General features: G+C 47.9%; 9 protein-coding genes across 9 annotated transcripts; 3 read left to right on the forward strand and 6 right to left on the reverse strand.

The window, feature by feature from the left end:
• Positions 1 to 190: 190 nt before the first annotated feature.
• AO090026000254 (alpha-ketoacid dehydrogenase kinase family protein) lies at positions 191 to 2,904 on the forward strand (the record flags this gene model as incomplete). Its single annotated transcript, XM_023236142.1, has 7 exons — positions 191 to 205; positions 267 to 307; positions 372 to 440; positions 508 to 580; positions 963 to 1,014; positions 1,404 to 1,644; positions 1,716 to 2,904. 7 exons carry the CDS (start codon positions 191 to 193, stop codon positions 2,902 to 2,904), a joined length of 1,680 nt encoding a protein of 559 aa, XP_023090966.1.
• A 176-nt stretch (positions 2,905 to 3,080) lies between these two features.
• Positions 3,081 to 4,649, reverse strand: AO090026000253 (putative 2-methylcitrate dehydratase (PrpD); the record flags this gene model as incomplete). Its single annotated transcript, XM_001821684.1, has 2 exons — positions 3,081 to 4,207; positions 4,325 to 4,649. 2 exons carry the CDS (start codon positions 4,647 to 4,649, stop codon positions 3,081 to 3,083), a joined length of 1,452 nt encoding a protein of 483 aa, XP_001821736.1.
• Positions 4,650 to 5,022: 373 nt separating this feature from the next.
• AO090026000252 (uncharacterized protein) lies at positions 5,023 to 6,476 on the reverse strand (the record flags this gene model as incomplete). Its single annotated transcript, XM_001821683.1, has 3 exons — positions 5,023 to 5,173; positions 5,232 to 5,464; positions 5,517 to 6,476. 3 exons carry the CDS (start codon positions 6,474 to 6,476, stop codon positions 5,023 to 5,025), a joined length of 1,344 nt encoding a protein of 447 aa, XP_001821735.1.
• Positions 6,477 to 7,256: 780 nt separating this feature from the next.
• AO090026000251 (uncharacterized protein) lies at positions 7,257 to 10,724 on the reverse strand (the record flags this gene model as incomplete). The annotated part of the gene is made up of 1 exon (XM_023236143.1): positions 7,257 to 10,724. One exon carries the CDS (start codon positions 10,722 to 10,724, stop codon positions 7,257 to 7,259), a length of 3,468 nt encoding a protein of 1,155 aa, XP_023090965.1.
• Positions 10,725 to 11,790: 1,066 nt separating this feature from the next.
• AO090026000250 (IQ calmodulin-binding motif protein) lies at positions 11,791 to 13,444 on the reverse strand (the record flags this gene model as incomplete). Its single annotated transcript, XM_023236144.1, has 4 exons — positions 11,791 to 12,065; positions 12,116 to 12,508; positions 12,561 to 12,692; positions 12,754 to 13,444. The coding sequence occupies 4 exons, from the start codon at positions 13,442 to 13,444 to the stop codon at positions 11,791 to 11,793; spliced, it is 1,491 nt and encodes a 496-aa protein (XP_023090964.1).
• Positions 13,445 to 13,699: 255 nt separating this feature from the next.
• Positions 13,700 to 16,776, forward strand: AO090026000249 (putative thiamine pyrophosphate enzyme; the record flags this gene model as incomplete). Its single annotated transcript, XM_023236145.1, has 4 exons — positions 13,700 to 13,761; positions 14,825 to 14,867; positions 14,922 to 15,044; positions 15,148 to 16,776. The coding sequence occupies 4 exons, from the start codon at positions 13,700 to 13,702 to the stop codon at positions 16,774 to 16,776; spliced, it is 1,857 nt and encodes a 618-aa protein (XP_023090963.1).
• A 381-nt stretch (positions 16,777 to 17,157) lies between these two features.
• On the reverse strand, positions 17,158 to 18,363 carry AO090026000248 (alpha/beta hydrolase family protein; the record flags this gene model as incomplete). The annotated part of the gene is made up of 1 exon (XM_001821679.3): positions 17,158 to 18,363. One exon carries the CDS (start codon positions 18,361 to 18,363, stop codon positions 17,158 to 17,160), a length of 1,206 nt encoding a protein of 401 aa, XP_001821731.1.
• A 493-nt stretch (positions 18,364 to 18,856) lies between these two features.
• AO090026000247 (MFS transporter) lies at positions 18,857 to 21,023 on the forward strand (the record flags this gene model as incomplete). The annotated part of the gene is made up of 11 exons (XM_023236147.1): positions 18,857 to 19,047; positions 19,104 to 19,213; positions 19,280 to 19,329; positions 19,367 to 19,611; positions 19,685 to 19,717; positions 19,783 to 19,869; positions 19,923 to 20,326; positions 20,396 to 20,507; positions 20,617 to 20,750; positions 20,822 to 20,894; positions 20,966 to 21,023. The coding sequence occupies 11 exons, from the start codon at positions 18,857 to 18,859 to the stop codon at positions 21,021 to 21,023; spliced, it is 1,497 nt and encodes a 498-aa protein (XP_023090962.1).
• Positions 21,024 to 22,278: 1,255 nt separating this feature from the next.
• On the reverse strand, positions 22,279 to 24,699 carry AO090026000246 (CocE/NonD family hydrolase; the record flags this gene model as incomplete). The annotated part of the gene is made up of 4 exons (XM_023236148.1): positions 22,279 to 22,378; positions 22,449 to 23,939; positions 24,046 to 24,301; positions 24,687 to 24,699. 4 exons carry the CDS (start codon positions 24,697 to 24,699, stop codon positions 22,279 to 22,281), a joined length of 1,860 nt encoding a protein of 619 aa, XP_023090961.1.
• Positions 24,700 to 27,526: the final 2,827 nt, after the last annotated feature.

Here is a 27,526-nt window from a genome sequence, read left to right on the forward strand (position 1 = left end):
TTATCAGTGGTGATATTGACTCAAACCCCCGCAAGGTGGTATAAAGTCTCCCGGTGTCCCACCCTGTCCACGGCTTGTTTCTCTTACTACCCTCCAACTGTCAACCCCTTAAGCACACCACCTTACCTGTCCACTTCGAACACTTCTCCATTGAAACATTCACTACACCTTTCAATTTGCGCACGTAAACATGCCTCTCTACAACGTTCGTTACGCCTATCCTGCCGTCTTGGAGTTTCTTGATGCTTATTTGTTTATCTCTTTAGGTCACACTTAAGAAAGACTCTCCCCCTGAAGAGTTGGAGAAGTGAGTCGCCCTATAGTTTAGTTTCTAGAAAGGACAGCTGCTGACATCACACCCTCGCTACAAGAGCCAAGGAGCAGGCCAGGGAAAAAGGCGGAACCATCAAGCATGAGTACACTCTTATCAAGGGTTTCACGTAAGGCAGCCATCCATCCTGACGCCTCTCCACAATATCAACAGCTAGCAGAACTGACGGTCACTAGTGTCGAGTACCCCGAGGACCATGTCAGTACTCTTGAGTCGAGTGACCATATCCACGTCGAACAGGATCAAGAAGTAAAGACCCAGTGATAGGAATACGCATCGATCCCGGGGCAAACGGCGATATAGTCACTGCTTGCAACAAATAGCAGAACTGGCCACATAACTAAGCATCGATGCTGGCCTGGGGAAGTTGCGGTTCAATGGTGGCTGTACGATTTACGAATATCCTAGTCTAGCGTTTCAAGAGAATGTTTCTCATGAGTACCGGGACTGCTGTGCGGAAAGCTGGACTCATCTGGGACTGTTCCCTTGTTCAATTATGACCCAAAATCATATCAAATTTTCAGTTCAACTTGTAACGACTGTTCTTTGTTCCTAACACGGCGTGCTATGTATTTGTCTACCGACCAGGCAGCAAAGATATACCCAATAGATAAATGACCTCACCATACAGAAAAGCGACCAACCAAAGCAAGCCAAGGATGTGTACGTACATAAGATAAGCTGTAAGCTCAATGAGCCGCGATAAGCGTTGTCATGTAGGGACTGGTTCATATGCGTTCTGATGCAGCCTCGCTGATGTAACGTAAGGGTGTGTACTTCCAACTCGTTCCATGTTTTCCCGACGGTTCTTGAATAATCGCTCTTTTTATCCCTTCTGAATACCGTATATACCTTTGAAGATCCTTCGAGCAATAAAGGGATGCAAATAGGACGCAGATTGTTTTTCTTTGTTTCTAGACAACTGTTAGTTGACCTATACATTTGACTAAGCATTCCCCACTCAGCCAGCCTTTCCTGAATTGTCTTAGCGTCGATCCACGTGAGGATTGCCCTTTTGAGTGGTATGATGACGAAAGTCACTGATACATGGCATGAATTAATGCTGAGCTAGTCACAGAATGGCTATTGCTGAAGATGGCCTTAACCAATGCCGTCGCACGAATCGCGAGCTGCAGCGTCCGACATAGGATTTGTCTAAGCCATAATATCCAGAAAGCACGTCAATTCTCCGTGTCACCGCCTCCCCAAGTTGGGACGTCGACTCAGCACCCGTTTGCCTACGGGGCAAATGATGAAGTCACACGTCTTGCGGCTAGCCGTCGTCGGCCATTGACTCTCGCAGATTTGCTAAAGTACGCTTGGTGTTGGGGATATGGTTGTCTTAATTTATATGCGCAGGATGTACTGATTACGGTCTCCCTAGACACGGTCGTCCGCCGTTATCGAAGGATGCTCTGCTGGCATCGGCGAATTTTACGCTTTCCCTCCTTCCTGCCCGACTAGCCTCTCGAATCGAAGCTCTACGTAACCTCCCTTTCATCATTGTTTCGAACCCGCATGTTTCGAAGATCTACAATAACTACCTTCACTCTTTGTCCACACTTCTCCCTTACCAGCAACGGCAAATCACCACACTTGAGGAAGAGAAACACTTTGCAGAGGTCTTAGCGGATCTAGTCCACACCCATACAAATACAATTCCCATCCTTGCGCGTGGATTTCTAGAGTGTCGCCGATATATCGATCCGACGGAGGTGACTCGGTTCCTAGATACCCACCTGCGGGCGCGAATCGGCACTCGGCTGATAGCTGAGCAACACTTGGCGCTCCATTTTGCCTCACAACCGATTAGTGATGATGGTAAATTACCGAAGAGTACATCCCCATCGAACTATATTGGTGTCATCGACACTGCCCTGCAACCAGCACGCATTGTCAAGCTCTGTGAGGACTTCGTTGGAGAGATTTGCGAACTGAAATATGGGGTCCGCCCACGACTCACGATCGGCGGGCAACCGGATGCCACCTTTGCGCACGTTCCTGTTCATGTCGAATACATACTCACAGAACTATTGAAGAACGCATTCAGGGCCGTGGTTGAAGCGGGCAATGAACGCGAACCTGTTGAGGTGACAATCGCCGCTGCGCCTGACGTTCCGAGAAACCATGTGCGAGGGCCGTACTCGGTGTCGGCGGGAACATATCCCAGCCATCCCAACTCGGATGTGGGATTCGAAATGGACAGCGTCGTAGGAACCGCAGATGCGAACGAATCAATCAAGTTTTCATCTCCCTCCACGCAAAGCATTACGATCAGAATCCGCGATCGGGGTGGTGGAATTCCTCCCGAGATTCTGCCCAATATCTGGTCCTACAGTTTCACCACTTTTTCAGATCTCGACTTGCAGGGATCAGAGAATGGGAATATGGATGCCCTGAATGCCATGTCCTCCAGCAGTGGTCATTTGAGTAGCATCGCAGGACTCGGATACGGATTGCCACTGAGTAGGGCATATGCTGAATACTTTGGTGGCAGTATCGCCGTACAGAGCCTGTGGGGGTGGGGGACTGACGTTTATCTGACTCTGCAAGGAGTTGGTAAGGTCGGTTGATGGACGATAGGATATTGTAGCCTTGCCAATGCCCTGGACAAAACTAGATATGTACCGGTAACTCGCATACCCAATAGATCACGCTGCAGATACCGGTTATCTGAGATAGATTGGAACCTTTCATACATTTGAAACATAACATTTACATTCTTCAACTGTCAGAACCTATATCATGTCTAAAGCCTGGGGCCTGACGACCCTTGGAGCCAGAACAAATTGACAAACTCCGAAATACCCATCTCATCGTCCTCAACAGCAGCCAGAATTCTAGCGATATGTGCATCTGAGAATACCAAACGCATGTTCCTCACAAACTTGTCTCGCACAGCAGCCGAAGTCTTAGGGTTTCTGACATGACCAATTGGATACTCCACCAGCACCTCTGGCAGGACAGTACCATCACATAAACACACCTTCAACCCCGACCCAATACTCTTCTTCTCCAGATCGAGATAGTCAGCTGTCAACCGATCATCCGGCACAACAACAACTCTCTCCCGCAAGCTCTCCAATTCCTGACTCTTGACCCAGCAACTCTCATCCTGATAATCCGCGACCTCAGGCACACCCCCTTTCAACAACGCCAAAGCAACAACAAACTGCATACAATGATCCCTATCCGCCGCATTCCTCAAGGGCCCCCGTTTATTAATAATAAGATCCGCCGCCCTAGTCGTTCTTATCTCGATCCTTTCCACATCACGCACACCAAAACCCATCTCCAAAAGTCGTCTCCGCTGAACCAAAACCGCCTCAACAGCTGCAATCCCATGCCCCTCAACCGGCATAACCTTATACAAAACATTCCTAACCATCCAATCCCCAAACTCCCGGATAAACTCAAACCCCTTCCCCCCAAAATCCCGCTGATAAAACCCCCACGGCACCGCACTCAACACCGAAGGAACACCAACTTGCCCAGCCCTAACCAGCAACGCCAAATACACCGCCCGCATGCACGCATCCCCCGCCGCCCATCCTTTCCGGGGTATTGTGTCCTCTGCACCGCGGTAGATCCGGCTCGGATGGCCATCCATCCAGACGTGCGAGATGGTAGCCATTGTTTGGGACTCGGTTAGGCCGAGAAGCCAGGAGACGACGGCTGCGGAGGCGAGCTTGACGAGGATGACGTGGTCTGTGCCGTGGGTGTTAAAGGCGTTGCTTTGTGCGTAGATGCCTTGGATTTCGTAGGCTTTTATGAGGGCCGTGAGGAGGGTGTATATTGTCATTGGGGGGCCATGGTGGGTTGGTTCGTTGGTTCGACAGAGCCAGTCTGTCACGGAGAGTATGGATGCTATATTATCTGACGGAATCCATCATTACCATCATACTCATCATCATAATGACCAACCGAAAACCAACACAATCCACCCTCCCACAAAATATCAAAGAAAAGAAAAAAAAGAAAGGAAAAAAATACCAGAAGGATGTCCCCACTCCCTCCCCCAAAGAGCATCATTATGATCCAAATACCTAACTAGAACACCCAAATCGAACGCCCCCTTCACCGGATCCAACTGGTACTCCGTACCCGGGACCCTGAACCCATGGGGAACGATCGTGCCCGGGACGCGCGGACCGAGGAGTTTCTGCGCTTCGGTGCTTTTCGAGGCTGTTTCGATGGCACAGCCTAGTGCGTCGAGGAGGGCTATGCGCGCTGAGGCGTAGGCTGTTGGGTTGCTTATGGTGTGGTTGTAGAGGTAGGTTGTTAGGGATTGGATTGGGGGGTCGTAGGGGTGGGTCATTTGGGGGGTTTAGGTAGGTTTTGGGGTGGTGTGTGGGGGAGAGTTGTAGTTGGGGAGGGTATGGGAAGTATGAAGGGACGGGGTATTTTTGGTTGTATGTAGGTAGGGTTTGGGTTGAGTTGGTTGTGTGACTTTGGGATTGGGGTAGTATGTGGATGATGGAATGGACGGATACGGGGTTTCCACTGGATGGAGGTCGTTGTAGAAGAGGTGACGAGGAAAGAAAGAGGAGCAGAAGTGAATCCAATAGGTTTTTGAATATAGATTGAATGTCCACAATATACAATACTAATCGAACAAGTAAGTAGTTCAAATCTGTCCATATCGACTGCTATCATTACCACGTATGTTGAGGAAACCATCGCTGTATCACTCAGAGACCACCTGCACCACTCAAACTCAACAGAGTCGAAATGGGAGTTGCCCCGGGATAGAAACTGGTGGGCATGGGTGGAATGGTAAAGGGAGCGGTCGACGGAGGATTCGTGGTAAAATCACCGGGCATATGTGTAGCGGAGTAAGACCTGAGGGTATCCATGTCAGTAGGGCTCTAAAGTAATGGGTGGTTAGGGTTGGACGTACGGCGTCGCAGTCACGGTAACAGCCGTAGTATAAGTTGCTAGATCACCGGTGTCTTTCGCTTCTTGTAGACAAGCACCTGAGCCGTACGCATTGGCACAGGACCATTCCACGTAGTCTCCGTCCTCTGTCCACAAATTCACATTGTCAAGGGTGATATCGTAGCAGGGGACATCCTCGTCACACTCGATTCGGATCGCCGGTCGGCTGTTGGCGGTATTTTCGCCGTACCAGTTCTAAGGGAATGATCAGCATTGTGCTTGGAACTTATGATTCACATTCACTTACGCGGAAAGTCAGATTCTGGACCTGGACACCTGTAGAGCCCACATCTTTACCCCAGGCTTCATTCACAGCGAGTGGATAAGGGCCTCTGTGCACGATGACATTTTCCCAGACAATATTCTTGACTATCCCATCACCATTGTGGGTCTTCAAATAGCAGGCGTCTGCCTGGTTCATGTAAAGGTTTCGGTAGTGGATATTGGAGATGTTGGTGCCAGTGCCTAGAGACCCAATGGCAGTTCCCCCGCTCAGATTGCAGTAGATGTTCTCAATTAGGAAGTCCGAGGCTGGAGACTTAACCGTCACACACTCATCGCCATTAGTAACCTCGATATCATGTACCCATACGTTCTGGCCCCATATATCGAATGCGTCCGTCATACCTAGATCAGCGATTCCCCGCACAAGAAGATTGTAGATCTCCCCATTGGAAACGGTGTCGAAGACAAGGTAATACGCAGGGGAATCGATCGCAGCAAAGCCATGGACCGAGAAGTCACTGACATCCTGGAAGCGAAAGAGTCGTTCACCGTAATTCCCGTCTTGAAGGTATTCATACCCGTATCCTTGGACCGCGCCTTGGGAATTGCCACTGAAAAACTCGCAGTCATGGCAGTTGCGCACCAGGATCAATTGGTAGGAGCCTTCATGACCGCGTGCCAATACACCGTCTAGCTGGAAGGCAGTGGATTCACCGTGCTTGAGTTCCAAATCCGTTGCAAGCGAATAGGTACCTGGGGGTACGTAAATGAGACCTCCAGTTGAGCAGTTACCCCAGGCGTCTAGAATGGCGGGGCCAACGTCAGTTTTGCCGTCTGCAACGGCGCCATAGTCGGTGATGTCACAGGTTTTATTCTTTGCTTTGGTCTTGAAGTCCACGAGAGGCCCGACAGACCCAGACAGTTGAGCTGACACAAGAATTGGTGCCCAGAGGGCCAAAGTGTAGAACAGTTTCACTTGCATTATGAAGGAAGTATACAAGCCATAGAGGAGATAAGGCCAGAGGAAGACGTCTGTCATTTATATATTTGAATCTCCATCGCCCCATGTCTGCTATCCCGAGTGGCGCTATCGTAAGAGTAGTTATGATATCCTGCTGGGTCTAGTGTACACATTAGTAGAAGATCTTCAAGCAGCAAGCCAGCGAAGATGGGCTCAAATATATTAGATGAATCCTAACTAGGAAAGAAAACACTGGCAATCCAATCCTCCGGACGGGAATTGTGCCGGAAGTGGTGGGCAGAGCTTGATCTTAGTTTGTGAGTTCTTCATCAGTCTGAAACAACGGTAGCGGAGGTTGGTTCTTCGCTTGCAGAGTGGACGCCATTTTGAGCCGATCAATTCCTGTTATCGATTAGAGGTGTAGCAAGCTTGTGGGGTTTCGGGGAAACCAAATCCGAGACAGGGGCTTCGGCCTTGTCTTTGCTTACCTTTCAGTATCTTAGTACTGGAGGTTAGAGCAGGTCACTGGTGCGAATATGACGTCTTGTTTTAGTAGTGCTTGTATACTTTCCCGCCAGTTGGATAAAATGCTAACCTTATGCTTCGGGTCAATTGCCGGCTGTTTTTTCCGCATCGACGACCCACTTGGGTGTCAATAAGGTTAAGTCCGATATTCTGTCAGTCTTAATATTTCGCGGTATGTCTTCTCCACTGCCATTTCTCCAGAACCATAACGACATCGTGGATCCCTCTGCGTGTCGCATGGTCAAGCGGAGTGTTGCCATCGTCGTCTCTTGACCGTTAATCGGCACCCTGCCAAAGCAGCAGTTCAACTATTGTCACTGCCCCCAGGCCACTCAAACGTTCTGCTGCGTAGGAGAGTGGCGTCCGACCAAAATTGTCTCTTGAGTTTACATCAGCACCGCTGTCGAGAAGCAGTATTACTGTCGCCTTACGTCCGTACTCAACCGCATAAGAAAGTGCCGCACGACCATCGTCATCTCTTGACTCTAGATTAGCACCTTTGCCAATCAGTGATCTGGCCGCCGACGGATGCTGAAGTCGAACTGCTTGACAGAGTGGGGTGGAACCATGGTGGCCTCTCGACTCCACCTCGGCTCCTTGGTTAAGTAGTTGTTCTACCACATCATATTGACTGAACCTTATGGCCCAGGAGAGTGCTGTGCAGTTATTAACGTCCCTTGACTCCAGGTCAGCACCCCTATCAAGCAGTACTGCTAGGGCTTCGTTGCGCCAGGAGTCTGCAGAATAAGAGAGTGGTGTGCGACCATAAGAACATTTTGAGTTTATATCAGCACCTCTGTCAAGCAGTAATGTTACTACACCTCCATGTCCAGATTTTGCAGCATAGGAAAGCGGTGTGCGACCATTAGGACATTTTGAGTCCACATTAGCACCACTATCAAGCAATAATTTTACTATTGCTTCATTTCCGGACGTTGCTGCGTAGGAGAGCGACGTTCTTCCAGTTGCGCCTTCCTGATCAACAATAGCACCATGATCTAGCAATATCCTGATCATCTCAACATCGCTCCTTTGCAAAGCCATTGAAAGTATTGGTCTACTGCTTGAATTCCTCTGGTTCAATATGTCTTCCGTGTTTGCTTCCATAGTGAGAAGCGTTCTGACTGCCTCCCTAGAGCTATGCATTATAGCAGCCACCAGGGGAGAATCATAGCGCTCTGTTCTTGCATCCTCATAGTGATGCAACTTGATTTCAGTCTCGAGCAGCATCCCATAGTCCTTCTCTGCCAGGATATACATCCTCTGCGCAGCTGGAGTGTAGCGGCGTATCTCATGCTTTTCAAATAAATTGTTCTTCATAATCCAGCTGCTGAGTGGAAAGTCTTGCAGGAAACACATCTGCGTAACCCCATTCTCGGCTGCTGCATTTGCATGGTACAACACATACTGTACAGAATATTCAAGAAATGGGTATAGTTTGGACGTCTTCTGTACGAGTCGCTTAGCTTTAGAAGATTTAACCGGTGGCAATGTGCCAGGTAGCGGCACCGAAGAGAGGCCGATCTTCACGTAATTCAAGCAACAATTCTTGAGCGTTTCGTGACTCGGACCTGGCGATACACTTCCCACGTTCAGTTTGGCAAACCCCTCGTCCCGGAGAAAATCCCTAACTGATTCATGAATGAACTGCACGGTGGGACTTTTGGATTTGGTCAGTTCGGCAAGACCCTTTGAAGAATCAAGGATAAATCTGTTTACATCTTCTTCGTTGACATTTGCAGACGTCCATTCTGCAAGAAAGGCGGTGGACTCAATTCCAGCTAAGATAGCGAAATAGAGCTCCTCGGAAGATAGAGGCCGTTGTGTATATAGTAACCATTGCAGACAGAGCAGTGTGTTCTCCATATCATGGTTTCCACGTATTAATATGTCCTTTAAAAGCTCATGCAATCCGTCCGGGATCTGTTCCATTCTTCTTTTCAGCGCGTGTACCTGGCCGCGGTCATACTCCTTATTGAGTGTCTGTACGACGAGAACAACCCAAAGGAATACGCCAGATGAACGAGCGATGACTTCCTCTTTGATTTGCTCAACCTGTTTGCTACGTCCGGCTCTGAGCTCGGAATGCACAAAGTTTGATATGTCTTGCTGATGGCCGTCTTGATCCTCCAGCACCAGCTCAGTCGCATTGTTCACAGCAATATGTGGATAATGGCGACTCGAAAAACAAACGAGCAATCGCTGCTGTCTATCTACTGCGAATTCTCCTAACTGCTCGAAGAAGGACAGCATATCTCGCACTTGATCCTCATCGCACTCGTCTAGCGCGTCAACAAAGCACATCAGGGAGCGTCCATGAAGCTGCTCAATGGCAACGCTAAATAGATATTTCAGTGTTTCGATGTCCCATGTGGGTGTTTGACTGTGTAATTGATTTGTTGGCAGCAAATCAAACATTGTGCATAGATCGGGCAACTTGTCAAGAAGCTGGCAAAGTAGTGAGCGGTACATTCCCACCACTGTTTTCTCTAAGCTATTCCCTCTGGCATTAAAAAAGAAGGAGATGATCGTAGTATCTTTCACCTGTCGAGGTGTCTTGCTGAAAGCGAACTTCATGATTGTTGATTTTCCAGTGCCTGGTTTCCCTTTAATCCAGAAAATCCCATGATGTCGCCCGGATAATCCTGGGTTAATCCAATCCTTATACTCCTGGCAACTAAGTAACCATTGACATGTTTTGGCGTGCGCCATTCGAATGGTTCGATGACGGCTGTCTATTTGCTCGAATCTCAGTGACTCCAGATACATTTTCTGCAGCGCGGCTGATGTCTGACGCTGTTGTCTATGGTAGTCTAGTATAGTATCGCTCTGAGCGCAGACTCCTCTTGATGGTGGAGGGACGTATAATAAGATCTGCCTTGCGCATGCAGCGGCCGTGGAAGCAGCGAAATATTGGAAATCCTTATTTTTGTGCGAGTCGGCATAGTCGCTGATGCCCCTGACGACCAAACAAGGAAGCAAATTCACCACGCCAGCGGCTTCCATTTCAAAACAGAGAACACCTCCAAGTTTGGTGCTGATTTTGTCCCTTGTCATTCCATCCTTGACTAGCTGGTTCCCAGATCCTATAGTTCCAAAGTGAACTCTGACATTCGAATCTTCCCGCTGGGGTCTTCGCACTAGCATATCTTTACGGCAGGCGTTACATGTTTCCCCTCTAGCATGATCGTATGACGCCTCGAAGAGAACATCGGGGACGGAATGAGGTCTCTTAACTCGAGCAACCGTGTCTAGATAATCCTGGATGTTATTTATTGAAGCACTCAGGTTCGATTTAAACTTTGAGACGGCCGTAAGCAAAGTAGGAGATGGTGCATTAAGTGAGCCAATGCGTTGCTGGAAACCACCTATTATTGTTTTTCCAAAATCGTACTGGACTACTCCACCGTAGCTCTTCTCCGGCTGACCAATAACCACGTCACCCAGTCGAATATCCGCCTTATGGCTTGGAACCCCGCCCGCGATGCCTACGAGGAGGCTAACCTTCAGCGAGGGAAAGCTTGAAACCATCCGAGCAGTAACGGCCGCGGCAGCGTTCGTACCCATCTGTCCAGCGGGCAAGCAAGTAATGACGATTTCATGGTTGTAAATGCGACCTGTGGTGTGTTCTTCCGACTCGTCATAGAGTTCATCCAACATCGACTTTGCGGAGGCGTACTCAAGTGGCAGGGGGCAGATCCATCCTATTGTGAAATCTTCGACGCGAGGCCGGTATCGCTTCATTGTAAGCCGTTAGATTCAGTAAAGGTCATCATGAGAAGGATGCAAGAAATATGAACGTTGATGCCCTGAAAGACGAAGGAAAAGATGAGGTGAGAAACTCAAGCTGTGTCCGGCGAGGCTGAAAAGGTCGCGCTAACTGGTTAGCTAGTCAACCAATCATAATTATGGTCCATCTGTACGACACGACCCTTCTGGAAGGGCGGGCTGATGTATGCCAGTCAGACAAGATCATAGGTTAATCATTTCAGCATCTAGGAGATGCTCGCGGGGACTAAAAGCAAACGAATGATTCGAACATAAGAACAAGAGCAGTGCTTCGCAGAGCGGCGAGCTGCGTGGGTTATCTGAATGTGACAAGATTAGTCTCGTAGTCCTCACTTGACCAGAGCTAATCAAGCAGCGTATGTTCTAGTTCCAGTATATATCTTAAGCAGTGAGCTCCGTGCTGGTAGGGAGGCGAAAAATGGGGCCTACTGTTTAGGATGGATTGTGTCTTAGACTACATAGTATGTATGGATGAGACCTATAATCTTGTTAATGCTGTCGTAATCTAGAAGAAGTATATGTTAGACCATAGCTTAGTATATGGTGTACCTTGAACACGTTTGTAAAGGATGGTAACATCTCCATCGTCCTTCATGAAATGATCTATACAATGGGGAGTACGTAGCATAACAATAACTTCTTCCGAGTTAGGGATCTTCAAAATATATGGCGTCGAATCTTGTTTCGATAAGTACTTTGACAATATGTTGGAACACTTGACAGTGAGATCTTCTCAGGACATACGTTAAGCAAGATATAGTACTATGTTTGTGTTGTTTATCAAATGTAACAATATGCTAGATGCGAATTGGTAACACCCCGGGCCCAAATCACCATGGACAAAGATAGCACTAGGGTTAAGTACAGGGGTGGTGTTTGATCAAAGCGATGCTCTATTTAACGTCTTCGATGTGCAATCTCTCAGTGGGTTAAAATGTCAAATTAGTCTAATACTGAAGTCATTATTCATACGAAATCTAAAGTCCAGTTCATATCTCAAGAAACAGTCGTATCTAAGTAATTAAAACCCGCCGGCTCCTCGTACTCGCTGTACAGCCCCAACGACCCCTTTGGCCCAGCTGAAACGTCCTGGGTTGACACCAATAGATCCTTCAGGAACCACACCAGTAGAGGCGTCATGCCAGCATCCATCTTCTGGGCTTACTGCACCGTAAAGAGCTGTGTTCTGGTTTCGATTGATCGTCTCAAGCCATGAATGGCAGATGATCGAAGAGTCAATCAGGATGTTAACTTCCTGGCTGTGGTAGAACGATTGAGTATCAAGGTTCCCATTCCCTATCCTCCGTTAGCCAGGATCGAGGAATGAAAGGACAATGTCTTCCTACCTTGAATAGCCACTTTGCCGTCGATGATCATGAGCTTTATGTGGCAGCTTCGACGCTTGAATTTATTATGGATAGGTTTTGTTTGGTCCTTACCCACATAATTATATATGCGTAGCCGTGAGCGTTCATCCGGTTTCTTGAGGGAACTATATAATCGATTAGAAATCATCTCATTCGTGCCATTTTGAAAGGGAAGAAGTTGTCCAGCGTCGTTGTAGCCCAGGCATAGGTAGCATGTGACAACGACTCCGCGGCGGACAGCTTCCAGTAATGGTTCAAGGAGAGGCTCTGCATTCATATTCGGGGTCTGGATGAAGATTGAGTGTTCTGCATTTTGAATTGCCGAGAGAAACGCGGCATTTTGAGGGGTATAGACGCTGGTGTGGTTTGGGGCTAGCGATCGTAAGCATAGAAACCTGTCAAATAACTTTAGAGTGGTGCTTACCTCCCCAGGGCTCTCTGTTTACTAAGGCCATTGGACATGCTTCATGTGGTGGCGAGATAGTATACGGTGTCATCGGGGTATCTTGATCAACGTCTGAGGCGTCACCGGTTGTATTCGGTTGGGTAGTTGTGTCTATAGGAATTAGTAACCCGTATTCTTTTCGGCCGTAGAAAAGAACTCCAATGATACATACTCAGGTGGCGAGTGACCGGACGAGTTTTAGACTCTCCAGGCCTAGGCTTGAGAGTGCCGTTGACCCGTCGTGCTTCGTCCCTAAGGTCAAGGTCATAGTGCTGATCTAATGTGGTGTGCTCGGGCAAGGTCAAGCCCTGACATTCCTCTTCGTGGCTTACGTCCATGAGGGAAAGACTGGGAATTGGTGCGCCCGCGGCAGGAGAAGACAACATCGGAAAGGGCGTATCGAAGTGCTTTCCCCATGAGATCAGGGCGGTGTCATAAAAGGCGTCCACAATAGGCCCTTCAAGCCTAACCATCATCTCCAGGTTGTCATTATCCTGGACATTACTGCTTTGCAGCAGGGCTATCCTTCGATCAACAACCATAAACTTAGCATGGAACGTTCCGAATATAGGGCGGTGGTAATTGACAACCTGCAGATCGATGTTGGGAACTTCCTCAGCTGGAGGGAGTTGAACTTTCTCACTTGTGTATTTCTTTTCTGGTACATCCAAGCGATTCTCATATGCTTGTCGAGGATCACCACGGTCATAGATCATCTTCACGACTACCTTTGTACCGCGTTCACCAGCTCGTTTTGATAACTCGCGGAAGGCGTTGGTCACCAATGTCGAAGCGTCGGAATGGATCCAAAAGTTTGTCCCGAGAAAGACTTCGGTCTCAGCCCGGGCGATGCAATTGGCCATGTGCCGGCACAGGTCCGGCAACGGAGCTACAATGGTCAAAGGGGCGATCCCATGACTACCCATTAATGGCGGAGAGACAACTCCCGCCATCGGGTTTTTTTCTAAAGTACATAGTGCGTCATGGTATATCTATTTCACGGTCAGGTACTGTGTGCTTCATTAATACATAAAGCACTCTTCACTGACCTTTAGGAACAGATTGCTTGGTTTCGTTGGGCCCCAATTGCCACATTCCAGAGCCTTTTGTAGACTGTCATGGCCATCTTCGCCGTCCTCAGATTTCGACACATCATCTTTGACATGATAGTCACTATAAAGTTTGTGGAATACCTTGGTTGGTGCTTGATTTGGATCTCGTGCAAGTTCGGAGCTCACAGTCTTGCTGCTGTGACATAGTTGGTAAACTCTTTCTGGCAGCATGTCGGCGCAGGTACGATTGAGGCTCTTAGGCTGGCGGATGGACCAGATTATTATCGAAGTCAAGCAGATTGGAAACAAAGTACTGGATAGTTTGACGAACGACCCAACCATGGATTGACCAAGAAGACCAAATGATATATGCTCTCCGGCCATGACGTAGACTAAGCCCCATAAGGCTGAGAAAGGGTTTGATGCTTGTGGTACGGAATTCCTATGAACAAGTAGTGGGGACAGGAAGCCGAATGATAAGCATGTTCAATGGATATTAATTAGTATTTTTCAATGCACACGGCTACACTCTTGTGGCAGATGACGACAGTCTTGTCGAGTTGAAAGTATGAGAATGTGGTTGCCTGAGGACCGACGTCATCGGTGCCTGGGGAATCGCGAGAACTTGATTTGGTCATTAGGGCAACATTACCTAGGGCAACACCCATGTCAATGGCTTTGAGAAGTCTAGAACTCCCTTAGTTGTAGTTATAAGCCCGATATCGACAGGGCCCTAGTTTCTTTGGCCAAGAAAGCAATTCTGCAGGTACACAGACCACAAAACCAGCCGTATATTCCGCCCCATACTAGCTTGCCCTCTTTTTCGGAAACTCTGCTTGGGTCTCCGATGGCGCGACCAAGGCTAATGCAAAACGAAAGCCAATGTACCAACCCCGCATCGGAAATGTTGCGATGTTGCAATGCGACTTGCTGGCTTGAAGCTTGTCCCGGTTATCGGCCTGAAGTCCGATGGCGCTCGGGATTATACCTACTGCGTCTGGAAGAAGATTTCCTCTTCTTTAATAAGTAGCGCTCTTCAAGCATCTGAGGTGTCAATTTTTCTTACATCTTCACCATCTTTTTCCCTTGACTCTAACTTACAGCTAGTCTACCTTGTTGTGGTGTCAATACGATCATGTATGTATATCCGATTATGCCACTCTGCCATGACAGCTAATTCCTCATCACAAGGGTCTATACAGCGTCTTTTGCTTTCTTCGAGGCTCTATGGGAGGTATGCACTCGACTCTCACGAACTTGACTATCTCATTCTAACTTGATTTCCCAGGCTGGTGTCACCCATGTCTTTGCCAATCTAGGGTCCGATCATCCCTCCATATTGGAGGCCATGGTCAAGGGCCAGAAAGAGAAGCCTGATCAATTCCCCAAAATCATAACCTGTCCCAACGAGGTAAGTTATTAAGCTTACAAATGGCATTGAGTTGTCCCTCAATTACTGTGGGTTTCCATGAATCCTCATCTCAGGCTAACCCCACATTTACCCCACTCCACAGATGGTAGCACTTTCCATGGCCGATGGCTACGCTCGACTGACCGGCAAACCGCAATGCGTCATTGTTCATGTCGATGTCGGTACACAAGGATTAGCAGCAGCCGTACATAATGCCTCCTGTGGACGCGCACCCGTTTTGATCTTTGCTGGCCTCTCCCCCTTCACTATCGAAGGGGAGATGCGCGGCTCTCGCACAGAATACATTCACTGGATTCAAGATGTCCCCGATCAGAAGCAGATTGTTTCTCAATACTGTCGCTATTCTGGTGAGATTCGTTCCGGGAAGAATGTCAAACAAATGGTCAATCGCGCCCTCCAATTTGCGACGAGTGATCCCAAGGGTCCGGTATACTTGGCCGGTGCTCGTGAAGTAATGGAAGAGGAGATCGAACCATACAAGGTCAATCAAAATGTCTGGGGTGCTGTCGCACCGTCCGCATTGCCGGCTGAGGGGGTTGAGCTGATCGCATCGGAACTCGCTGCTGCCAAGGAACCGCTAGTGATTGTAGGTTATTCAGGTCGTGAGGCCAGGGGAGTGGAAGAACTAGTTAAACTGGCAGACACGTTCAAAGGAGTCCGAGTACTGGACACTGGCGGATGTGACATGTGCTTCCCTAGTGACCACCCAGCGTGGCTAGGAATGCGATTTGGTATCCACGAGGCCATTAAAACAGCAGATGTCATCCTTGTGGCCGACTGCGATGTGCCATGGATTCCGACACAGTGCAAACCATCTGATTCCGCCAAGATCATACATGTAGATGTTGATCCACTCAAACAGCAAATGCCGGTCTTTTATCTTCCTTCCATGGCTACGTTTCGTGCAGAATCGGCAACGGCATTTAGACAGATCAATGAGTACGTCGCCGCTAATAACTCACTAAAACAGACGCTTAACTCTGAAGAACAAACATCTCTTGGTAAGCGTCGTGAGGAAGAATACAAGAAGATCCGCCAAGGAATCGCAGACCTTGCTGTTGTACCATCGGGAGGTGGTAACACCGATCTTAACGTGTCCTATCTGATCAGCCAGGTCCGGGAGACTTGTCCGGCAGACACTATCTGGGCTATCGAGTCCGTAACTCTGACTACATTTGTAGCTGATCATATCGCTGCCACCTTGCCCAAGTCATGGATCAACTGTGGCGGTGGCGGACTTGGTTGGTCCGGCGGAGGTGCACTCGGTATCAAGTTGGCCACTGATCATGAAAATGGCGGTAAGAACAAGGGTAAATTTGTCTGCCAGATCGTGGGTGATGGCACGTACCTCTTCTCCGTGCCGGGTTCCGTCTACTGGATCTCGAGGCGGTATAACATCCCTATTCTTACTATCGTCCTGAACAACAAGGGCTGGAACGCTCCTAGGCGGAGTATGCTTCTCGTTCATCCCGAAGGTGACGGTTCGCGCGCGACAAACGAGGACCTCAACATCTCATTCGCTCCTACCCCTGACTACCCAGGCATTGCGAAGGCTGCTGCGGGAGGAGAGCTTTGGGCTGGGACCGCAACTACTGTTTCAGACCTTGCCAGGATGCTGCCCGAGGCTATCAAAGCGGTTCAAAATGGAACCACCGCTGTCTTGGAGGCTCAGTTAGACGGAACAGTTGGCAAGCATGTCAGCAAGAACTGATACTTCTCGTTGGGCTGAAGCAGGAGGGAAACGAAGTATCCCATTACCCCTTCTACTTCTTATGGTATATCAACTATAGAATTAGCATATGATCTCTATATCTAATTCTATACTCATATATAGAAATAACTTTCCTACTTCAGAATAATAAATGGTTATAGTGCCATCAAAATAGTGTTAAATAGGACTTGATAGAACTACCCAGAATAACAATCGGGTTCATAATTTAGGAGAAGGATTAACCAATTTCTAAAGTGTCTTTAGAAAATTCATAATGACTCTCTCGTAGAAAGCCCATCAGAGACGGTCTTGAGTATGACCAAAAGAGTATGTATAAGTACACCAATAAGCCAACCATGTATATGGTTACGCCAACTCAACTCAGGCCAGACGCCTTGCCAGAAAATCAAAGATAACTTGATGTAACCTGAAGAAGGCACCTTGATGGCAATGCGTGTCGCCACCTTCGTCAGCTCCTAGACTGACGAACTCGTACTCACACTTTAAATGATTGCAAAGCAACTCCGGCTGACCTTTTAGGAAGTGATCATTTTCTGCGTCAAGAACCAGACAAGCGCTCACAATTTTCTGAGCTAGGCCTTCCAAGGTATACAGATTGACCGTGCGCATCAGTTCCGCCTCTGATGCCACCCCGAAAGTCCATTTACCGTTGCGCAGGGCCCACCGAACACCCGTGTCTAGAGACTGTGCACAGCCAAAAATAAAATTGGACAGTCCATCATATTCGTTTTGAACTAGTCTTTGCACAAAGGATGGCTGGTTGGCCCGAAAAGCAGACCCGAAATCGTACACTCCATCGTCCAGGATAATGGCCTGTGCTCGATGCTCCTGCGTGGCTCCTCGTGCCACCAGGTATCCGCCCATGCTCCAGCCGAAGATGGCTATAGCATTGGGGTCGACTTCCTTTCGAGTTAAGGCGAAGTCAACCACGGGGGTTAGCACGTTCTCCCAGTCGGGACGGAAGTAGAGGTGCTGTCGTCGTACAGCTGCACCTTGGCCGGGCCCATCGAAGGCGAGAAAATTGTATCCTCGTGCTAGAGCTGCAGCTCCAATCGCAAACCAGGCTTCGCTCGAAGTTGAGTCATAGCCACCGTTGAAGATAATAGTGCGTCGTGGACTGCCCGTGCCAGTCGGGCTGACAAAGTATCCAGGGAGTGTTGTCCCTTGGTAGGGAATCTTGATAGGTTCGTACCTATATACAGAGAGCTTCATCGCCTCCTCAAATGCGGTCTCTGATCGTTCATACACGAGCTGTGCCGTTTCGTCGTTGTCATAGTCATCGCGACAGAAGAACTCAGCGGTCCTATAGTAATTCGAGGCCCGCAGGTATCCCTCGTGGGCACTGACTGTGTTGTTGACTGATGCTGATTGCTCTGCACTAGTGAATGCTCGGTCGGCTGCTTTTTTCCATTCGACTAGCCAGTCATCCTCGTTTCCCGCTCGAATTTTGGAGGTGATCGCTATCACTTCTCCGAGGTCTGCTCCACCATAATTACTGTACCCTGCGGCGCGCAGGGTTTCATAACTGAAACACGCGTTGGACTTGAAAAAATGATCGATAAGCATCGTCGCCAAAATTATTGACTGATTATACACAAATCGACGTATTTAATGAGTAACGATAGAAACTTCAGACCAACATGAGAATAATCGTGATTGGAGATATTCTTAGGGAAGAACTTAAGCCTTAAGCAACTGATCATATGATAGGACTCGGACCGAGTTGCATAGAACACCAAATCGGACCGAGTTTTACAATCCTGCATCTCCACCCTACTCGGTCCGATAAGCAGCTCTACACAGCAAGATTTTACGACCGGTTGAGGTTAGTGCTAGGTGTAATGTGTTGATTTATAAGCCAATGATTTATGAGTTAATGGTTTAAAGATAGGGCTTGCTGGACTCGTCGCTTTGAATTTAATTACTCTGCATTCTGCGAACATTGAACAGGAGTGAGAAGACCCCTCGTTTTATTCTCGCCCTATCCAGCCTTTTGAGATCTTGCACAGCCTATAGATTGGTCCAAAAGGTTAAATTGCCTCCATAACTGAGATCCCTCATGCCAAGGGAAGACGGTACTACACGTAGTTCAGATCTAGAACAGGGCTCTGATCCGAGCAAGACCATCAATGAAAGAGCCTTTGTTGAGACTACCCAATGGGATGAAGACGACCCGGCACATCCATTCAAGAGAAGTTTAGCGGCGAGATGGTTGACCGTTGTTATTGTATCTCTTTGCTCACTTTGTGTGTGAGTATCGTAAATTTGAAAACAGTCAAGTACTTGTCGGGCTGACATTGTGGCAGCGCTTGCACATCTTCCATATATACTACGACCTACGACCAAATTTTGGATGAATTTCACTGTTCACAAGAGGTTGCGACGCTGGGACTATCACTCTTCGTCTTCGGCATGGGTAAGCCATGTGTCTCAATTTTCGTTTGTCAATTACAGGTCATGGACTAAAATTACCTCTATTTAGGATTTGGGCCCTTGATACTAGGTCCCCTATCCGAGGTAAGGTCGTGTTTCGTGAGTTATCGAATGATGAAGGCTGACTAGTGACCAGTTGTACGGACGGAGAATCATTTTTCTAAGCTCCTTCACATTCTTCCTTATTTGGCTGATACCATGTGCTGTCGCGAAGAACATACAAACACTACTCATTTCTCGGTTCTTCAATGGCTTCGCTGGAAGTGCCTTCCTCAGCGTTGCTGGAGGTGCAGTTGGAGATATGTTTCCTCGGCATCAACTGGCTGCTCCTATGATGATCTATACTGCAAGTCCTTTTGTTGGACCCGAACTTGGACCTCTGTGAGTGCATTCCATAGAAACTTTCCTCCCAAGTTAGACATGCACTTACGAAATGCTGTTCCCCCTTTTACAGTTTGGGTGGCTTTATAAATCAGTATATAAATTGGTATGTATGAAGATGCAGTCTTCTGGAGTTGTTAGTAAAGGTTTGTGTTCTAACACAAGGATCAGGCGCTGGACATTCTATACCTTACTATTATGGGCCGCCACGATGCTAGTCTCGATTTACTTATTCGTGCCCGAAACCCATCATCCAGCGTTAGTAGACTACCTTGCGATCTGTCTAAATGTGCCTAACATAAGTTTCCCAGAATTCTAACGCAAAAGGCACGAGAGATCAGAAAAGAAACTGGAAATTCATGGCCGTTAGGACCAAGCGAGAACAACAACATCCCTCTGAGTGAACTTCTCCTCCGTTCTATCGTCCGACCTATTATGCTTCTGACGCTGGAGCCCATGTGCCTGAATCTTTGTGTATACTCTGCACTTCTGCTGGGCATACTTTATCTATTCTTCGGCGCATTTCAGATTGTCTTTGAGTCTGTATATGGGTTCGAGCTATGGCAGCGAGGACTCACTTTCCTGGGTCTCCTGGTCGGAATGGTGTTAGCCATTCTCTCCGACCCCTTTTGGCGTCGAAACTACCAGCGTCTAGAGAAAGATCATCAAAATCCGGAAGCATCTGGATTCGATCCAGAATGGAGACTTCCTCCAGGTACCAATTTCCCCTAACTTTCTAAATCTTCCAGCACACATTAATCTGTAATATCTCCCGGGCATGCAGCTATAGCAGGGGCACCATTAGTGACAATCGGGCTTTTTATATTCTCATGGACAACTTACCCAAGTATTCACTGGATAGTGCCAATGATCGGAAGCGCGCTTTTCGGAGCTGGGTAAGTAGCCCCAAACAACGTGCATGCCAACAAACTTCCACCACACCCACTGAGAACCCTGAAGTGGCAATCCATGACAACGATAACTGTGTTAACCACTATACAACAGGACAATCCTCGTTTACTCTGGCATTTTCACCTTCCTGGTCGAAGCCTACCCACGTTACGCCGCCAGCGCTTTAGCGGCAAATAGTTTTACTAGATCGACCTTCGCAGGAGCTTTTCCATTGTTTGGGACTCAAAGTGAGTTTGAATTCCCCTTGAGACATATGACTGGTAGGAGATTGAAACTTACCTTGACTTTTATTTTCTAGTGTACAACACATTAGGGCTAAATTGGGCTTCGTGTCTACTCGCGTTTCTTACTTTGGCAATGGTGCCGTTTCCGTGAGTTGTTCTTCTATGCTGGCCATCGACTGGGAAGATATTTTCATTACTGACATGCTTGCGGATGATAGGTACGTTTTCTATAAGTACGGGGCTCGGATTCGGAAGAAGAGCCGGTTTAGTTCCTGATCGGGGACTCTTCTACCCAGAACTACATAGGGCTAGGGCAAGCTAGCTAGGGTCATTGGAATTCGGAATAGTCCGAACGAAAATAATAACTAGATCAATAAAAGACCAAAAATAGATTAGAGAAAAAAGATAAGGAGTACCCTAGTGCACACATGGGTGTCGACACTGCGGGCAGAAAACACGTCTACATAGTTAATTAACAAGCCATAGCCTTGAAATAAGCGCCGGGGCACAGGCCCGAGGCCACCGTAATCATACCCAGATGGGGGCGGAGGATATAGTAATAATTGACCTCAACTACGACATTTAGTCACACTAGAGGACGATTAGACTAATCATATATTCCGACCGCAACCCACTCGCCCATAACCTCTAACCCTACTCCTAGACCGTACCAATCTCTTAGAACCCCGGCGCTTCAATCTACTCGTCTTTACTTCATCCACCGCTGAAACTACATTCAATACTGTAAGTTACGCGTGATATCCTAATGGAAGTCAATATTCTGTGAATTAATATCCGGCAATCTAATAGTACAGTTCCTGGTGTTGCATCAATACATATAGCAACATGAAGTGTGAACAGCAAGACCACCCTAATATTTCCCGTAAAATTTGGACGCGGAGAGCCAATGAGGAATTTGTGGTTTTTATGGTGTCGATGTTTATTGCCATGGAGCTCGAGGGCCTTGTATTTGGCTATGAGAGATCGGGGAAGAGTGGGAGCTACACTTACTGGTGCCTCCGTATGTTTATTATGGGTTTTATTAACTGGCTCGGTCAAGTATTGTATAAAAGGTACAGAGGTGTGTAAATATATATAATATGTGCTTTTTGGAAGAGCCGTGAAGCAACAGTCATCAAAGCCAATTCACATAAGAAAAAAGTGCTACATGTGGTGAGCTACGACTACTATTATTTTCGTGATAGACCAAGGACCACAATGGCGAAGAATGGTAATATTGTGGCTAAGCAGGAAATTTGTGTTAAGTATTGGACATTTCAATACACTCAGTACATATGAAAAGGAATGTTCTGTGGGACAAAGTTGAATATATGTACATCTTCATAATACTCAAGGCTTTAGCCAGTAGTTTCCTCGTTGCATTCCGTCCCATCTGGTTCCACATTGTCGCAGTGGTAGTCTCTCTGACTGTTAAATGCGGTCATCTCAACCCCATTACTTTTCTCGTGAGTTGCCTCGGCATCGACGCCATTGTATTTGTCTAACGGCAGATAACTTCAATGAGATCGTTTTACGAAGACTCCTCGTTAGGAATGATTGGGAGGGTGATATAGTTGGCATAATGGGGCCCGAAATGGATATGGTTAAGACCTTTGAAGACAGCCTCCGCCCTAAATGCTACTTAGCCAACAACTCATAAATATGCCTTACGGCATTACTTCGTGATCAAGGGAGCCAAACCTGTCAATAGGATCGTCGTGACCCCAGATCCCAGTTCCTGCAGTGTCCCCAGAGCTCACCTCTAGCACAAGCCGGCCTCCAGTCTCGACGACTACATTAGTTGGCCACAATTCTATGTCCACGGGATACACCTCGCCGGGAATTACGGGTAGAACATCCGTGGAGTAGTAGTTGCGATACGGCAACCATGGCCGGTGGTGCGGGTGCTGAGGGTCGGTCCTGCGGAGAGAAACACGGAGCCAGCCCTTGGTGACTGGGACAGGGTCTCCGGTGGAGCCTGTGTAGGATATCTCATCACCAGATGGTGATATATGACGTAGACTGAGGAACAAGTCTAAATCTGAGGGCGAATTTCCCCAATTATCTCTGCTGACGGATACGTTGAGGTGAGCCACAATGTGCCCGGTAATTTCTGTTTCCTTTTCGAAGGGAGCCGATTGAAAAGTCAACATGTCAGAGGCATTTGCCTTGCCCAGCGCGCTGTAGGACAGTTTCTTTGGCGCTGGCTGGGGTGGCTGGTCACGCTGTAGGCCATTATCCGCTGTTAAGTAAATGGGGGTGTATTGTGTCCTGGCCAATGGCCATTCCTTCTCTTTACGACGAAGGAACTGTTTTTCCGCTGTGGGGTTATTGTATCCGACGTTTCCCTTTCGAAGAATCAAATCTACTGGTGGAAGAGCCCCCTTTTTCGTCCAGCCTTCTCGGTCATGTCCCTTTAGCCAAGCATCGAGGAAGCTCCTTTGTATCTCTACTTCTTCAGGGTAGTAGAAAGGCAGATCATGGCGTCCAACAATGAATCGAAGATATTTGAATTCAGATCCAGACCAGAGATATCCCATCACATTTCCTCGAAGATGCAGAAGAATACCACCGAGATTAGCAACGCTGAGAAGGGGAACCGTGACATCTTCAAGATTGAAGTTCATCGACGAGATCTCTTTGTCATCGCGGTATCGCTGCTCATGCATTACGGCCTTGTGGCGGTTTGCATCTAACTCCTCGGGACTGAGGTCGCCATCAACAGTATCAGGACCCCAATTGCGCGCCGCTCTCCCCGGAAGCCCATACTGATTCGGCGCGACCTGACGCTCGTACCACATAGAGAAGAACTTATTTGAGAGGATGCCGCCATGCCGCAATGATTCATTGTAGGCGTCAGAAAATCCTTCCCATGGTACTATCGCTGCTAAGCCTTTAGGCTGCCGAGCCGCAACCTGCCACTGTGTGGCAGCATAGTAGCTGATCCCGAGGAGGCCGACCTTCCCAGAAGACCAAGGTTGGCTAGCAGCCCATTCGATAGCGTCACAGAATCCATCAATGGAAGTCGCGGATTTGACATGGACCTTGCCTGGAGACTGTCCGATACCAGGCTCATCCACTCGCACGACAATATAGCCGTGGTCGGTCCAGTACTGGGGTGTAGGCGTCTCCCATGCAGAATGCTCTGTCTGATGAGCTGGATCTACTTCTGCGAAGCTCTTAGGGTTAAACCTGTTAATTCATTGATTAGTACCATTGATTAGATAAAACAATTCAAGCATTAATAGCATAGTATAAAGGAAGCAAAACATTATATTTTTTAATCGTGGACACTTACTGCTCATAAGGGACATCCTTGCCGTACGGCCCGTACGTGACAAGAACGGGATACTTGTTTCCTTCTTCTGTCTCTCGCGGCTTATAAACGTTACAGCGAAGCAATCCCCCAGTTCTTAAAGGGATTGACACATTCTGCGCGAAGATATACGAATGTTTCGCTGTGTCGACCGTTTGGATGTCGCAGTATTGATTGAGCATTTTGATTTTTGCCGATAGGTTGCGCGGTATGGCCAATGATGCAAATGAGTAACGTACTCAGAATAATTAAAAGTAGTAGATCACTGTTGCCACAATGACATTTATAGCAGAGCGCAGAGGTACTATATACGAGATTTAAGACCCACAGTGCTGAACGGCGAGTTATCTACTGGTAAAAGCCGAACTCTCCGAGTCCGACTCCTCCGAGGCCGGTTACTCCGCCTCCTCGGCTATATCTCGCTCTAGACACAGATGAATGGATCATCGCTCAGCTGAAGAACCCGCATCCCTGCTGAAAGAGGTGTAAGGGTTCAAAGCCTGCAAACTGTTCAATTCCGGCTTCTGCGAAAGACAGATTATACCAGGGATCGTCTTGAGTTGCACCAGATGGTGTTGTGAAAGGCATATCAGCCGTCTCTATGTCCGATTGTTCAAAAATACAGTTATCGGACATGGTTGCCTGTTGGTTCTGCTGCATTGCATCGACTTCCAGAGTTCTCCGGTCACTCGCCCATTGATGCAGATGCTCGCCCGAGGGGCCTATCGAAGGTACCGATGCTTCGCGGGCGCTGGACTGCTCGTTATCTATAGAGTCTTCTGATACAGGAGCTGAGAGCCGTGATTTAGGTTCTGAAGAGTAGATTTCGCGGGCCGTGATGGCGTGTGGGCTGGTTAATTCGTGCTGTGTTCTGTAGCATGATAGATGTAGCTGCAACGCAGCGTCAAGCTTTTCCCACTGCACTCCAAGTGATTAGGACACGCCCATTTTAGACTATTTAGAAATATGTACTCACAGAAAGCTGTAGAGCCCTCCAATAAAATCGAAGTTTGTTGAGTAAGCGAAGGGTCCCCTGGACAATCGACAATCTACGGCTCTCTGGAAGTGTTCCGGGGATAGGCCTTCGTGAGGTTTTGTCTTGAAAAGAGACCTCAGTAGCCAAGAACACAACACCTGTGATGAAAGCACCATATCCTACAAAGGGCGGTAAAAGTGTAATATCCCCTTTCCCATACATGTAAGGAGCTAAAAGAGCTTCGAATAACTCTGCATGTTGGGTGACCGTCTCGGCACTTTGCTTCACAATTTCTGGGTCTATTGTTGGCCCACGGTTTGTACCAGAAAACAAAGGAACAATCATTGAATGCAAAGTGATTTGACACTGGTGGTAAAGGGCACTGATAAAGAGCACCATGGGAGTATTTTCCATGCCACGGTCGCTCCGAGAGGTTGCTAGATCCCCGCTAGACATTTCATACTCATAGATTGACCTCGCTAAGTGCGAGAGTCTCTGCAGAGAATCAAGATTCCGAGCAATGCTAGAGGATGCCCAATCGCGGACCAAAAGCTGAACTTCGACCCTGTAAATGGAGACAGCGTTAGTATCAAGCGTCTAAATCTAAAGGAAACTAAATTCAAGGTTGGCAGTTATCCTTACCACACTCCAACCATCTTAACCAATGATGCGGCATACACAGAAGTGCGAGTACCTTCGTAATGAGATTCCACCAAGCTTGAACACCAGTTATGGTCCATCTTTTCGTTCAAGACAACCTGATGGCCGGAAGCTATATAAGGTATAGCAGCAGGAAGTGGTATCATGGAAGCCTCTTGCCAGGCTAATCTGACATACGGTTCTGGCTCCATGACCATGCATGTGGATATCCAGCAAGCCCAGAAGCACCGACGCCTTGACTCTGTTTCGAGCGAGGAATCAGATCTTTCAACCCCATCAACAACCTTTTTGTTGTATCCAAGGAGATCACACGAACGGTAGGCCAGGGCTAGAAGAACATTAGCGGAAGATTTGTGATACCTGAAAATCCTCAAATTTATGTCAAGACGCAACTAGTCAGAGAAGAGAAAGACACAAAACCTACTAAGACATAAATGGCCGGTTCTTGGTTCACCAACCCCAAACCAATACAGTTGTAAACAATGAAGCGCTTGCAAAACCGTCAGAGATGGTTCAGTGTAAATCGAGGACATAGCTTCCCTCAGAGCTGACCTTGCCCATGGAAGACCACAGGAAGAATATGCGTTCAAAAGCTTCAACTCCGACCATTCCAATTGTTCCTCATTGTTGTCTTCATTTACTCGAGTAAGAAATCTTCAATATTATCTTAGCTCACCGGTTCAGACGTAGAGGCGATAACATACAGCGTAGCTAACGCAAAGAGCGCCTTGAGTAGGACCTCAGGAATCCTTCCATCGAGATACTGTTGGAAAAGAATAGGTTTACAAAACAGTACGGATGCATTGTAGATTCGCGTAAAATATATGTCCAGTAAGGACAGCCCAAGGGCTCGTGGTGGTAAAGGTGGCCTGACTACATCAGAAGTTAAGCCTTCTATGATCAAGTTCGTGTTTCGCAGGTGGGTTGGATATGATTCAGAAGAAACATTGATTGGCTCGACATCGACACCATCTGCAGAATAGCTGGGCCGCCCTCCAGAGCGTGGAGTACCTCTGGTTGACCTAGCAGCTTCATGGTATACCTGGTTATCGGTCTGAGTGAGGCTGTTTTTGTTAAGCGGCGTATGGTTAGTGGGGGACGCCAAACCATTAGACTGAGGGCTTAGATTGGCAGTAGACTGTTGAGCGCCAAGAGCGGATCTGTCAAGGGCGCTGACAATAACCCGGCGTTGGGCGAGTTGTTTGGCACTCTGGTCAGCTACTCGACGCACGCCCCGGGAGCTGCGGCGCAACTTCCGACCGCGGCGAACTGGGGGGCTGGGATAGGTACAATCGGCTTGTAGGCGCTGGCACCGGGCGCATGCAGGACACTCCCGACTACATTTGACCTGTCCCCGTGATTCAAGAGTTAAGCATCATATGATGACGATTCAAAAAAAGAAAAGGGGAATAGCTCACTTTCTGATCTCGACATCGCTGGCATGCAGTTATAGAGTGCTGCAAAGTGTGAGTCGCAGCAGATGAGCGTGCTTGCATTTCGCGATAGTCCCTATACTTGCTTGCACACAGGATGAGGAATGCTCTGGATGTCGGACCTCAGGCGAACGAGTGAGTCGGGCCGAGTTGACCTGTTTCTGTTTCTCACCGCTTTCCCCCGCTTGCTCTGTGCTCCGTATGTATGTACAAATTCTGCCTGAGTCCAGAGCCTTTTGTTGGGTACTAGATCGAGCTTCTCTATATTCGAGTTCATAGACCCATAAATTCACCGTTGAGCAGCGGGACTCATGGGCAAAACAGACTAAATGATAAATACCTTTCAACCCTTCTCAGTAATTGACTAGAAGGTTAGAGAACTTGACAGCACTGC

Source organism: Aspergillus oryzae, chromosome 3 (genome assembly GCF_000184455.2).
Source record: "Aspergillus oryzae RIB40 DNA, chromosome 3".
Lineage (NCBI taxonomy): Eukaryota > Fungi > Ascomycota > Eurotiomycetes > Eurotiales > Aspergillaceae > Aspergillus > Aspergillus oryzae.